The sequence below is a fragment of the Amphiura filiformis genome, chromosome 15 (genome assembly GCF_039555335.1).
Source record: "Amphiura filiformis chromosome 15, Afil_fr2py, whole genome shotgun sequence".
In the NCBI taxonomy this organism is placed as follows: Eukaryota; Metazoa; Echinodermata; class Ophiuroidea; order Amphilepidida; family Amphiuridae; genus Amphiura; species Amphiura filiformis.
The window spans coordinates 38,253,876-38,269,517 of record NC_092642.1 but is presented as its reverse complement, the minus strand read 5'-3'; the positions used below and the strand labels follow the sequence as shown (position 1 = coordinate 38,269,517).

Below are 15,642 nucleotides of genomic sequence, written 5' to 3'. Positions count from 1 at the left end.
CCCTTAAGCTCTATTTAATATATTCAGAGGCTCCGGAAGATTGGGGGGGGGGCAAAATTTTGGCCTGTTCCGAGCCGCGAAACGCTGAAGGGGATATAGGTGCTGGAGGGGTGCGGATATATACATGAATTGTACCTTACATTTTAAATTATACCCTGAAATTATGAATTTTACCTAAAAAGATATGAATTTCCTAAAATTAGGAATTTTACTCTAAAATTTTACCTCAGATAATTGGGGTCTAATAGGGTACTTGGGCCCCTCACCAAAATTATTGCGTGGGCCAGCCCCCAGGCCCCGGTTCCGGAGCCACCGTGTATTGGAGCTTATTGGGGAGTCTTTGGGGGATGGGGAGCTATGGGGGCACCGTACATCGTTGATTTTTGGTGGGATGGGTATGTTCCCCGGAATTGGAAATGGTCTGAACCCAAAGAGCACTTCGGTCTGAACGGACTATATATCATGCCAGAAATATCCTGTGATGCATCATACAGTCAGTCATCATATCACACTACTAACTGTCGTTGATCTGTTCCTTGAATTCATTGTTAAGCTTGAAGTACCAATCAGCTTACGATTTCTGATTTCAGGTGGATGCCTGTTGTTAATAAAGGCTGGATAAGACAAGATTATGGAACACCCACAGTGCACGGTGTGGAAGACACGTGTTTTTAGTGGTCTAGCGCCCCTTTCGCTGGTCAATGAATGACAAATAATATATATTTAAAATACATTTGAGTCTGGCAATTTTGCCTGAAGCAATTATCAGATTACGAATTCCAATGAAAGAAATCCAATTAGTTTCACTTCAACGCACTCTTTGGTGTTGCATATTACCAACTTTTAAGGTGTATTTGGGACGAAAATAATTCCCCGTTTCATCTCTACATAATCATATGACCGATGTTTGCGCGATTGCACGAACAAGTATACGTAATTCTTGGCAACACTGATTACTAGTGATTAATGTATATTTCTACGCTGGGCTATTTTCACGAGCCACTCCCGCCTAGGCGGAAGTACCTATACACCCAACGCAAGTCAATTGAAGCCGTAAAATTTATCGCGAATTTACGACCGTAAATTTTAGACACTTCTAGACTAAGCACCAACCCTCTCATCGACACCAGAGGCGGATTTAAGGAAAAGGGCCCTGTCAGCAAAATATCCTGGGGGCCCAATGGTAAAGAGTTGAAATCAGGAACGTACCTGAATTTTTGTCGGGAGGAGAGTAAGAACAAAATTTGATAGTGATCATTAGTCCGGCCCAATGTTATGAGATACGTGCGCGTAGTGCGCAAACATTCATTCCATTTCATACTATTTGAAGTAAAAGTTGATGTAGGCCTATATTATGTCGGTAAATCGAGCGAAGCGCGCGAAAATGTGCAATTTCACACTATTCAATACCCAATTCGAGGGTTTATCAGATTTGTGAGTGTTTAAACGGTACTAAAGAACAAGGAATATTTCCTTTTCTGTTTTTACTTGATAGTCAAGAAGCAAGCAAAATCCCAGATTAATGGTCATAATCTGATCTCAAGGAATACGAAGCCAATACGTTGGTACGCGTGAATTTTGACATTAGGGGGGATTGGGTTGGAAAAAATCTTAAATCCAGGAGTTTTTGGCGAAAAATGTTGTCATTTTGAAACTAAGGCTGAGTAAAATATGGTGCACGAAAAAAAAATGAAGGTGAATTTTGCTATAATATATAGGGCCAGTGCAATTATGCAATTTTACCCTATTTTTGGCCCAAAACATGGGGTTTTAGGTCTAAAAAGGAAGGTGCACAGGGCAATTGGGAGGGAGGCACATTTTGGGGGCCCTGTGTCTGGGCCCATTTGGGCTCTGTACCCAATAATATTTGACATTATGAGGTTCATATACCCATATGTAAAGGTACCGCACTGCCCAAGTGCAGAACCATGAACTGTTATTGCTTTAAACTACTTTAAAAAAACACATTTTAGGCCTCGGGACCTATAATATTTGACCTTTGGAACTCATGAATAGTTATTGAGAAACGACAGGCCCTTTGTATTGACATTTGGACCCCCGGGAACTCTTGATCTTTGGTATAAGGGCCAAAATTGGCAAAATTCATATCTAAGGGGAAAGACCTTCAGGCTTAAGTGCATCACGGTCCACATACGGGGTCCTTTGTAGTTTTAGAGCCAGCTTTGATGATACGCTTATATTGGGGGCCCTGGACCCATACTAGATGACCTACTTGTATTTTGAGAATGTGTTATGCACCAATTCGTAGTCCTGATTCTATAGAAATTGTATTCCCAAATATTAAATTTGGGCAGATAGGGCCCTTGACTTCATGCTGTGGCCAAAACGGGCAAAATTTTATAAAACTTTTCAAGAATCATAAATGCAGGCATAAATAGAATGTCCTCTTGCATGCACGGGCATATATTAAACCTTTTTAGTACTATTCTACCCACAACACTTCAAAATAACAATGAGATCCGAAACCGAAAACTGAAACCGAAACAGAAACAGAAATGATAAAACGACGGCAAGAGTATAATAATATTGAGCAAAGATGACGGAAACGTCAGACATTTTACCCTAAAATTAGAATTTTTTACCTCAGGTTATTAGGGGCCCTAGGGTACACGGGCCCTTCACCAAAATTATCGGGGGGAGGGGAGCAGGCCCCAGGCCTTGATAAATTTCTGAATTAGTGTAAAACCGTGCTGCCGAACTGCCCGTATTTGGAAATTATGGGAGTCCTGGAAAATGTCAGATGCGGCAATTGCCGAATGTAAACAGAACTGTCAAAATGCCGGCATTATTTTGACAACAACCGACCGAATTCACGGTATTATAGGCATATATAACAGTTGGTATCGCCGAAATACCGGTATTGGGCAGTTCCCGATTTATTTTAACAGAGTGGTGACAAAAATATCAGCATTTTGCAAATGCCGAATTATTATAAAACATCAGTACCGAAAAGCGTGTATAGCTGCCGAAATATTTTATTATGACACAATACAGTAGCTTACAATAACTGTTAAATGGCAGTCTCGAAACTGCCGAATTATAATAGCCTACAGTACTGTACTGCCAAAAATCGGGTTCTGTATACAGAATATTATGATACAGACTGCGAAATACCGGCATCTGGCAACTACCGAATTAATATAACACCGTGCAGTCCGGGAACACAGTACTACCGAAATATCGGCATTTGGCACTTGCAAAATTGTTGTGAATCACAGTTCTGTCAAAATGTCATAAAGTGGTTTAAAAACTCTGAAACATTACTGGTCGAATACGATAGGATTTCAGTCTTAGGCGCCTTAACACGGCTACCCAATAGGCCCGGGGTTTGAACTTAGTCTCCGGTCGAGGCAGGTAGTTGAATTCGACAGGCGATCATGCAAGGAGACTTACAGGCTTGAAACAGCCACTGTCATTGATTGGTTAGGCTTAGTTTAGGGTTAGATTGAGGGTTAGAGTTAGGGTTAGGGTTAGGATTAGGGTTATGAATAGGCTTATGGTTAGCTTACACAAAATAATTACTTGAAGGTTGTACACCGCCCCCCAAAAAAGTAACTTGTTGAATCAAAAGCTAGAGGGCTGCAGACAGGTTCAAAGACCTATGAGATTATCTTGATTGATAATCGATTACTGATAATCGATTATTGGTAATCGATCATCGATTATTGATTTTCGATAATCAATTATTGATTGACACCTCCATACAAATAGCCAGTAGGCCTACGTAAGGAAAAGGCATGATTTGAAAATCACCCCAATCATTTTTAATGCTATTTGAATAGCGGGCCCAATCATGATTGATATTGATAATTGATTATTGATAATCGATTATTGATTATCGATTATCGATTGTTGATTGACACCTCCATACAAATAGACAGTACGTAAGGAAAAAGCCTGATTTGAAAATCACCCCCCCTCCTCCACATCATTTTTAATGCTATTTGAATAGTAGACATAATCTTGATTGATATTGATTATATTGACTGAATATTGATTATCGATTATCAATCGATCCATCATCGATAACAGATAAACACTGGTTGCCAAAATGCAAACAAGATCATGCTGACCGGCATAGCCATCTTCTTCCATTCCTGTCGCCGCCGCATTACTGGTCGAATACGATAAATTTTCAGTCTTAGGCGCCTTAACACGGCTACCCAATAGGCCCGGGGTTTGAACTTAGTCTCCGGTCGAGGCAGGTAGTTGAATTCGACAGGCGATCATGCAAGGAGACTTACAGACTTGAAACAGCCACTGTCATTGATTGGTTAGGCTTAGTTTAGGGTTAGATTGAGGGTTAGAGTTAGGGTTAGGGTTAGGATTAGGGTTATGAATAGGCTTATGGTTAGCTTACACAAAATAATTACTTGAAGGTTGTACACCGCCCCCCCCAAAAAAAAGTAACTTGTTGAATCAAAAGCTAGAGGGCTGCAGACAGGTTCAAAGACCTATGAGAGCGCTATCAGAAAACCGTCTATTTATTATTAACCGAAATCCTATCGTGTTCGACCAGTAATGATATACAGAGAAGATCATGCTAGGCCCACATAGCGGGCCCTTTCTCTCCTCTTTTGTTTCATTTTGATCGTTTTAATTACCAATCATGTGTTCATAGGATTCTAATGTAACAAATTATCCGCTTGTCAAAGCTCTATTTTCTTTCCTTCTTTTTTTTTTTTTTTTTTTTAAGTTAAGAACCACATATTACGCTTTCAAGAAATAAATTCATTGCTTGTTGTCAGTGTTGTAGGTCTCGAGACCAGGTCTCGGTCTCGAGACCATCTCGAGACCTGATTTTGCAGGTCTCGGGTCTCGGATGTCAAGGTCTCGGTCTCGGTCTGGTCTCGGTCTCGGTCTCGGACATCAAAAGTCTCGGTCTCGGATGATTTTAAGTTCGAGACCTGTCGAGACCTGAAGAAAAAATATAATTTTCTGTTGTTCTTTATAACTTATTTTGTAGTACCAACATTTTATTGAATGTTGAAAATAATCATTGTATTGAAACACACTCAACTTGAATATGGCCTACTGCCAATTTTTTAAATTTTTGACTGCATATTAAATACAAATAGTTACTTTAAATTATGAGAGAGTAATCATGCGTAAAATTGGAAAAAACATGTTTGCCCTAAAATAATAATATTATCATTTCCTGTTTTTTAAATTAATTAGTGAGAGTTAATAGGACTATACTGCATTATTTTGCCATTTTACATAATTATATTATATGTAAAATGGCAAAATAATGCAGTATAGGCCCCATTTTACATTTAATTATATTATATGTAAAATAGCTAAATAATGCAGTATAGGCCTATATGTAAAATGGCAAGATAATGCAGTATAGGCCGATTAACTTTCACTAATTAATTTTAAAAAATAGGAAATGATCCTGTTGTGTAAATATTAGTACACTGATGTCTAGGGCTGACATGATACAGCAGAATTCTTACGTGGAAGTTGAGTTTCATAAAGAGTAAACATAATTGTTAAGAATAAAGATACAGAAATCATATCAGGATCAGATGCGATCTTCCGATATCAATTCATGATTAAACAAAGGTCTCGGTCTCGGTCTCGGTCTCGGAACTTAGAGGTCTCGGTCTCGGAAGGGATGGTCTTGGTCTCGGAAGGTTTGGTCTCGGTCTCGGTCTCGGTCTCGGATGGGCAGGTCTCGGTCTCGGTCTCGGTCTCGGACATAGAGGTCTTGACTACAACACTGCTTGTTGTTGACACAGTTTTGGAGATAATCGCAATTTTATGAAAGAAATCCCTATTCAATGCTGTATTATATGCAAACTTCAATTTGATGTTTCTCCTAAACCGAATGTATTTCACCCTTGAAAATCTGCGATCACGTGGGTGTTGTCATGGAGATTGATATAATTGAAACTGGCATTGACCCTTTTTCAACACTGGAATGTGCTCCATACAAGCCCTGCAATTTTCGAGTTCAGAACAAATATTTGAACAAAATTTTGCACAAAATGTTCATTTTATACGCATGAAGGTGAAAATGGGAATTTTAGAAATTTTTAAAAAGTTCAAATTTTTTCAATATTTTTTAAAATTATTTCTTTAGCATTCTGAAAATTGAGATTATCTTGATTGATAATCGATTACTGATAATCGATTATTGATAATCGATTATTGATTTTCGATAATCAATTATTGATTGACATACAAATAGCCAGTAGGCCTACGTAAGGAAAAGGCATGATTTGAAAATCACCCCAATCATTTTTAATGCTATTTGAATAGCGGGCCCAATCATGATTGATATTGATAATTGATTATTGATAATCGATTATTGATTATCGATTATCGATTGTTGATTGACACCTCCATACAAATAGACAGTACGTAAGGAAAAAGCCTGATTTGAAAGTCACCCCCACCTCCTCCACATCATTTTTAATGCTATTTGAATAGTAGACATAATCTTGATTGATATTGATTATATTGACTGAATATTGATTATCGATTATCAATCGATCCATCATCGATAACAGATAAACACTGGTTGCCAAAATGCAAACAAGATCATGCTGACCGGCATAGCCATCTTCTTCCATTCCTGTCGCCGCCGCATTACTGGTCGAATACGATAGGATTTCAGTCTTAGGCGCCTTAACACGGCTACCCAATAGGCCCGGGGTTTGAACTTAGTCTCCGGTCGAGGCAGGTAGTTGAATTCGACAGGCGATCATGCAAGGAGACTTACAGACTTGAAGCAGCCACTGTCATTGATTGGTTAGGCTTAGTTTAGGGTTAGATTGAGGGTTAGAGTTAGGGTTAGGGTTAGGATTAGGGTTATGAATAGGCTTATGGTTAGCTTACACAAAATAATTACTTGAAGGTTGTACACCGCCCCCCCCCCCCAAAAAAAAGTAACTTGTTGAATCAAAAGCTAGAGGGCTGCAGACAGGGTCAAAGACCTATGAGAGCGCTATCAGAAAACCGTCTATTTATTATTAACCGAAATCCTATCGTGTTCGACCAGTAATGAAGTGCCCAAAGTTACCCCATTTTACGGTACCTAATTTACCTGCAAAATCATGCCAGTGTTTCTGTATAGAAAAGACTGCTTATATAAAGTCATTAAAAATACTCGATCTCTCCCATCTGTGGTACACTTGCAGGATTTCATATTACTAATCATGACCAATCCAAATTTAGCCAAAGTTATGCAAATTTCTGCTCATTTTAATGCTTACTTTAGGCCATCCATGGGTTTTTCTGAGATATGCATTCAGGGCGCATAACTGTATAATACTATTTGGTGGTGTGAAATCTTATAGGCTACAGTACTGCCAAAAATCGGGTTCTGGCAATTGCTGAAATATCATAACACAACACTGGTAAATGCGTGCCGAAATATTATATTATGATACAGAATGCGAAATACCGGCATCTGGCAACTACCGAATTAATATAACACAGTACTACCGAAATATCGGCATTTGACACATGCCTAATTGTTGTGGCACAGTTCTGTCAAAATGCGGCATATTGGTATTTGCCGAATGTTATATTATACTGGACTGCTAACAAACTGCCGATATCGGGCAATTGCCGAAATGTTGTGACAATGCGATATAAATTATGACCACGGTATTATTATGCGATATAAATTATGACCACGGTATTACCAAATCATGACCACGGTATTACCAAATTGTCAGCAACTGTTGGCAATTGCCGAAACATGATTGCAGAAATGCCGAGATGCCGGCATTTGATAACTTTCGAGTTGTTACGGTTTATATGACACGTGCCGCCGAAAAAGCGGTACCAAATTATTATGACATTGTACTAATGCCACAATACCTGCATTTGGTAAACATGGTAAAGGTCATGTAGCGGACAAATGTATATACACTGATAAACATGTATGGCATTTCGTGATCCACAGCCTCATCCTCCCATTTTTTTCTAAAAAAGTTGAGATTTTTATACCACTGGAAACCTCTGGCTACATAATGTTTATGTACCAAAAATTTCTTGCAGTTTAATCACATTTAAATTTCGTTCTGGTACCAGAATGAAATTATAACACTGGCCTAGTGGAGCTGGAGCAGTAATACACATAGGCCTAACTATGCATAACTCGCAAACGCAAAATCGGAATCAACTAAAATTTTGGGGACAAGCTTTTTTCGTGGATATCTATTGAAAAATGTCATAAAAATAGGATGTTTTGAATAACTGTGTGGCAATACATGATTATTTGCTGTATTATGTACTACAGTATCACTATCATGCTGCAAGTGCTCTATAGCTCTCTACCGTATCTAGTTAGTTGCATTCAGCATTTAACTTGCTTCTGTTTTATTTTTGTATATACATTTTGTATACATATCTGTTACAATTTTCACATACTATTTGATCATGGTAATTGGTAAGTCATTGTTCATCTTTAGGTCATGAACTTATTTTCTCAAAATGTTTCGGTATCTCACATGTTTTTAGATTCAATTATCATAGGGCGTATACGTGACACTTGCATTCAAATGAGTATAAGGCACGAATGCTTGGACTCTGGCCCCTATTGTCTTTGTTTGTTCTTATGCCTTATGTATAATTTTACATTATGTTCTTATATTTATTATAAATATTTGTTATCGAGAGATTAGATTCAATTCAATCTAGTTAACCAGATTTTCCAACATACTTGGAGCAACCAAGGTTGCGTCCAGTTAACTCCAGTACCACTGACCTTCACCTTGACTGAGTCCTCCACCACGGTCGAGGGACGGGTTGTTCTACCCAAATGGCTTTTTTGACTCCTCGTTCGTACCGCCGTAACTCGCGGCCAAGGACTTGCTGACGTCCTCGAGGTCCACTTCGTGTTTGCTGGCTTGTAGTTGCGTGAGATTCCGCAGGACCCGAACTAGAGTGTTGGACCCAGAAACAGTCTCTCACAAGCCTGGGAGAGAACCATCAGAACTCTACCTCGTCAAATGACGTCAAGGTGACGTTATCGGGAATGAAGGTGTTTAGCATCACGACCCAGCTGAAGGTCAATGGTACTGAACGCAACGTTGGTTGCTGTTGGAAAATCTGGTTGACTAGATTGAATCTTAATATCTCCCGTGTACAATTCCCAGATGATTGAGAGCATTCACAGCAAAATATTTATTTGTTATATATATTTTGTGCTTTTATTCCACCCAGGACAAACAAATAATTCGTCTCAGATTCGTCATTTCCTAAATAATTAACGTATTCGTCATTTCATTTGATTGACACACGACTTGTGAATCAATACATTATTGTTTTGTAGCTTTTTGTTACGTTTCACATTTTACACATAAAATGATTGGCGTCATTACATGTCAGATCATTCCACTTCTTTGCATATGTAGGATCGCTTCTGTACAACAGATGAACACAATCTTCGTTATTTGAATTATCAGGCTGTGGGTAGTACCAGTTCGTAAAGCCGAACCTGCTACCGTCACTCCATTGAAAATCTCCTTCTCTGCTCATGTCGTTTCCACCTATCCATACCTATAAGAAAAATTAAATTATGTGGTCAGTGCCTTAAAAATGGAAGCAGAAAAACCTGTAAAAAACACTGGTCATATACCGTAAAACCCCGTCTACAAGGATATACCTAAGAAACGCCCTCAATAAAATTGGTTGCTTTTTGTATTTGGAGTTTGAACAAATATATACTGGCACTGGGTGGCTATGCATTCCATCTAAGTATGTTGTAACACCAATCAATTGTATTGACATAATAACGACTGTTTCGTATATCAGGATCGTATAGCGCAATTGATAGAGCGTCAGACTTTGGAACTGAAGACATGCTGAAGAGAGCATGGTCCGGGCACCGGTTCCGTTTTTTCATTCTCGTTTACTTTTAACTTTTTGACATGTTCTTTTTATCTTTCTTCAAATCTACCTTTCTACTTTTAATTTTAGGTGTTTTTTTTAAATTTTTTTTTAAAAGTTTTTTTTATAGTTTTTAGTTAGACAGATGTGTTGTAACTACTTGTCTGTCCTCGTCTTTGCAATAAAAACCTATGTTGCACCTTTGTGCCATCCCAATTCTTGAGGAATGGTAGGTAGGGTGCGTTTTTGGCTTAAGCACGATTTTGTTTCTACTTGAAATGAAATGAAAATAAATATTGTTCTGTTGCCACAATTGCAGTTTTTTCAAAAAATAGATGAGGAATAATAATTATTCCATATTTGAATCTATTGTCCCATCAAGAATAGAGTGTCTTCAAAAACTTCAATCAATTCATCTGACAAAGGAAACTATTCTGGTCATTCAATTTTGTTTCGCTTGCACCTGTTATATCACAGGCGTTGGTAGAGAAGGCACACTTCTCTTGTCTTCACCGAAGTAGTGATGTAAACACTAACATGATTAATTACCATAGCTAGCAATGGACATACACTATTTTTTGTTCCACTTGAACCCATACTCATAGGCTATTCGCTGTCGATGTGACGTAATTAATCGGATTAACTACCATAGCAATTGATGAATACAATTTCGAATATATAGCCCTGCACTTCATCGTTCACGTGGCACCTATGCATTAAACCATAGTTGTCAAAGAAATGCTAATCACTCGCCATGTAAGATTAGTATTTATGAAAAGAGTGGTATTCAATCTATGTTTGGTGACATACGCGGGTGATTAGTGCAATCTGCTTGATGGTAGTTATTGCGATTATTACGTCACTTCGACAGCGAATTGTAGTATAGACGAATCCAACAAGCCAAGTGATGGTCAAAATTTATTCGGCCATTATCATTATACGCTGGTGAAGTTGCGTAACTAATCGGATTAATTACCATAGCAATAGGTGAAAACAATTTTGAACATATCGCGCTGCGCTACAAGCAGGTTACACTCATCACCTGTACTGTGTATGTCTGCAATCATAGATTGAATACAATACTGGTCTTTTCAAAGATACTAATCTTACAGGTGCAGCATGATATGGTTCAATGAAGAGGTACCGCCTGAACGTATCAGTCCCTCATTTCAAATATATAGTTTTGGTTTCTCTTTTGTTCAGAAACCAAAAATCAAGGGATTAAAAAGTAGAGCTGATCTGATCTGCAATCATAACACTATTATGCTGGGAGGACACAGTATAGGGTATATAACCAGAAGTATACAATAGCCTATTGTGCTAACATAATTATTATCATGATTGATATCGGAAATCTATCCCGCGGACGACAGTTGATGCTCTCTGTCGAAGGTAGGTGGCATATTACACTCACGAGTTCTAGGCCTAGAAATCATATACATGCGAGTATACTGAAGGATGGGGTGGGGTGGGGGAATTTGTTTGTATGAAACATAAACGATGCATGGAGATGATTTGATTATGAATTAGTTTATTATCCCCAGGAAGCACAACCCATACCTCTTTAAGAGGGGGCTCCCCTCCCTATATAACCACTTCTTTCCTAAATTATCCCTTTCCCCCTCCTCCTCCCCTACATTCGATATCTTCATCTCCAGCACTCCTCCCCCTTCTCTTTCACTTCCAATGCTCTCTCTCATATGTTTCTCTCTCTCCCGGCCCATATCCCCTTGCCCTCCACCCTCCCCCCCCACACACACACACACAATCTCTTCCCCCCTCTATCTTCTACTTTTTGCAGTAAAAATTGCTTCAGTAAAAGTCATTAGGTTATTAGAGGTCATATAATCGCCTTCCATCGATTCTGGTACATGGGATTAAGGACATGAATCGATTTTGTTTATAGCACCTATACAATTACAGTAGTGGACCCTTTTGTAATGTCGAATGCAAATATTTCGATGGTCTTTATATTTTCACAGTGAAATCAGCTTAGGCTATTTCGTAGTCTCAAGCCAATGCTTTCAAACTAAATCAATGCTTTCAAATGTAGACTGTTTTGATCGACTTCTCTGCTCGTGAATATTGCACTGCGAAATTTAAACATTTCTTTTGTATACTTAGATCAGGTAACTCGAAAATCCTGTAATTTTATTCGTCACACCACTTATAAGAAACTGAAACCAAAACCGAAACTACCTGTCACAAATGTTTAGTTTTAAACAAAAGGTAGAAACAAAGAGTTCGATATCTTGTGATTCAAGTGGTTAGGCAGGACAATAGGAAACCACGTGACCAAAACCAAAACCAAAACTAAAACTATATATTTGAAATGAGGCAGTGTATAACGCGGTATATTCAAAAATTGTTTTCACCTATTGCTATGGTAGTTAATCCGATTATTACGTAACTTCGCCAGCGTATTGGAATAAAACAGGAGGATGTGAGTTCATAAGGGCAATGTCGGGGATTATAGGTCACAATCGATGTGGAGAGATGAGAGGTCCGACCAACAGCCATTGCGAATGGTTCATGTTCAACTAATTCCAGCGGACGGTCTGTGGCTAGTAAGACCACATGCGCAGATCTGTCTCGTCAGGAAGATATTTAATATCCCGAATTTATAATAGGCCTATGCCTACCAGTTCCATCGTATAACCGATCTGCTAGAGAATATTTGTTACCATGTTTAATAAATTCGTATTTATCGTATAATAAAATGTAGCCAAATGTATATTATGTGTCACACGGTTTTCTGCTGAACCACTAGCAGGCTACATCTATGACAATGACAAAGGTGAATTTTGATGATTTTTACGATCGTCCGGATGAGCAAATCACTGAATGGGTCTTTAGTTCCCTCCTCTCCTTATCCTGCCAATATTATATGAATCAAAGAAAAATAAAGAAAAATAAAATTAAACAAGAAAAAAAAGACAAAGAAAAGAAACAATAAAAGAAAAACAATAGAATAAATGAAACTAAATATGAAAAAATGAGAAAATGCAAGAAAATATAAATGAAAAGTTTGAACAATATTTTGTTTATAAAAGTTTGTGTGACCGTGATGAGGCTCGAACTCACCATCTTCAGATCTTAAGAACCAAAGTCTTATGCCTTGCCAAGTGAGCTATGCTCGTTAGATGCGAAATAAAGATAAAATAATACATTGTATACCTGCTTGTGTCGGTAAATGATTTGCTCAAATTCCATAATGATATAATATTGTGGAGGGCGCTAGCGTGAAATATGCTATCATCACAGTCGCTGCTATTCCTTGTAGACGGGTTTCTACGGTACTATAGTATTCGTAATCCTAAGTTTCACCTGTTGTAACCAGTCAATATAACACAACAGGGCTTGGTGCTATTGTGCTATTGACTGGTTAAAACAGGTGAAAGAGTAGAATGGCAAATATATATAGTGATGTTGGTCTTTTTGCTGTACTGTATTTGAGTCATTCACAAGAAACAATCACATTCTGGTAACATTTGAAGAGAATGTGTCATTTATAGCTGGTGTAACATCTAATGTGTATTAATCTAACGAGTAAGAACACGCGAAGAACATAATATGCAGACTACAAAAATGCATTATCCCAACATTGACCAAATTTTTTTTTGCGCAGAGTACGCAAACGTGACAACATGAGCAAATAAATCGAACAATTACTTACATCAGATGAAATGAGACCGTATATGATGGAGTTCTCTTCAGCTGAATGGATGCTGGCGAGATCACCACCCAAACCACGGCAATGATCTCGAGCTACAGTCCACGTCGTACTGATGGAAAAGTAACGATAACAGTGCCCTCTGTACAGTAACCAGGTTTCTGGACACGGTGCCACAGTGGTAGCTGAAGGAGACGTGGTCCCAATAGTTTCCTGTTTGCCCTCTAATGTAGACACCATCTGGGTCAACGTAGTTGTCATGTTCTGAAGATGTTGGTCTTGCATCTGAAGAAGGGTAACCACTTGGTTGAAAGCGTTTGCCATCCTAGACTGAGTATCACTAATCTGAGTCAAGATATTAGATGTCTGGTTTTGAGTCTGAGCCATTTCCAATTGAGTCGTTGCCATTTGTACAAGGGTATCATGTATGTTAAGTGTCTCATTGCCTTCTTGTTTGGTCTCCAGTTGAGCTTGTAGTATATTGACAATTTGATCTTGTTTTGCCAGCTGAGTCCGAGTCAAGTCATTGGTAACATTGTGATTTATCGTCTGTAATTTAATTTGAGCTTCAAGAAGACTAATTACTTGGTTTTCTGTATTGGGTTGATCTTGATGTACTTCATTTGAATTCAGTTCCATAACGTATTCCTCTTCATCAAGATGGGTGTCTTCCTGTTGCTGGATGTTTACTATCTGGTCAAGGGTACTTTGAAACAGGGACATGGTATCGTTTTGGTTTCTTTGCATGAGCCGCTGCATTTCAGTCAGTACAGACACCACTTCATAAGCCGTTGCTGTGTGATTCTCAAAGAGGAGATTAGTCAAGAGTTGTGCGTCGTCTTGGTTTTTTAACAACTTTGTCATTTGTGGTAGAATCGAAGACATAGCAGCCGACGTATTGGTGACATTTTCAAGTAGTGATATAATCTGCGGAATGCCATTGGCTATGGTTGTAATTTGACAATCGCTGCTATTGAACGCTGACATGGTAACTGAGACCATGAAGATGATCTTGATCATGTTGATTGTTGAAGCAGACATGATAATGTCTTTCAAATGAGGTTTATCCGAAAGTCGACAACAAATTATTTGAATCTTGTTGTCACACCGTGTTTACCAATAGCATATACGTACTGCTTATGTGGGTTATAAGACAAAAATACAACTTAGGTGAAATAAAATACCGTCTATACCACAGCATAGAGGTCAATGAATATGTTGAATGGTGAAATATAAAGGACGTGGTTTAATTCCGGGTTCAAAACGAAATGTGTTACAATACGATACAGAACATGTGAGTAGAGCCCCTGGATATCATGAAGTACACCGTGTTTTACTAACCACTAATCCCGGGCCACTGAACCATTAGTCCTTTTGCGAAATCTTTTTGGAGAATCTTCACCACAAGGACAATTTGAGGATTGGGATGAGGAAGGGCAATTTTAGATGGGCAGATTGAGAATAGGAAAAAAAAACCCATTTGGATGGACAATTTAAAGAACTTAAAAAGGAAGGACATTTCTTCAGACAATTGACAATTGAAGAACTAAAGTAAGCAAATCTAAGTAGGCATATACTCTATTTTCAGGTGAGGAAGGCAGTGGCGTATAGGGTAGCCACCCAGCAAACACAAAACGTTTTCGACATCATTCGCAAAAAGTGATATAAGGTTGTCAGAAAACGTTTAAATGTCGGGTTATATAAAGGGTATATTAAGGGTATAAAACGTTTTCATAACATTAAAAAACATTTTTTGATAATCTACTATCCAGCAAACACATTATGTAAAATTTTAAATTATGTATTTATTATAAATATTATTTGTTATAAATATTATTTGCTTTTTATTCGTGCAACGTAACCGCCACCCAGGACAAACAAATTCTTCTTCTCAGATTCGTCATTCCATAAATAATTAACGTATCCGTCATCTCATTTGACAAGACTTGTGAAACAATACATTATTGTTTTGTAGCTTTTTGTTACGTGTCACATTTTACACATAAAATGATTGGCGTCATTACATGACAGATATTCCACTTCTTTGCATATGTAGGATCGCTCCTGTACAACATATGAACACAACCTTCGTTATTTGA

At 38.2% G+C, this 15,642-nt stretch overlaps 1 protein-coding gene across 1 annotated transcript; it reads right to left on the bottom strand.

Annotated features, from left to right (window-relative positions):
- Positions 1-7,122: 7,122 nt before the first annotated feature.
- Positions 7,123-14,677, bottom strand: LOC140171595 (uncharacterized). Its single transcript, XM_072194875.1, has 2 exons — positions 13,547-14,677; positions 7,123-9,540 (listed from the first exon to the last, which is right to left on the bottom strand). Exons 1-2 carry the CDS (start codon positions 14,582-14,584, stop codon positions 9,328-9,330), a joined length of 1,251 nt encoding a protein of 416 aa, XP_072050976.1. The 5' UTR covers positions 14,585-14,677; the 3' UTR covers positions 7,123-9,327.
- Positions 14,678-15,642: the final 965 nt, after the last annotated feature.

Bases quoted from the DNA above. Each gene is read 5' to 3' on its own strand.
- LOC140171595 (XM_072194875.1), bottom strand. From the start codon at position 14,584: ATGTCTGCTTCAACAATCAACATGATCAAGATCATCTTCATGGTCTCA. The intron at 9,541-13,546 runs GTAAGTAATTGT...TTTTTCTTATAG, and splicing joins ACGGTCTCATTTCATCTGAT to GTATGGATAGGTGGAAACGA.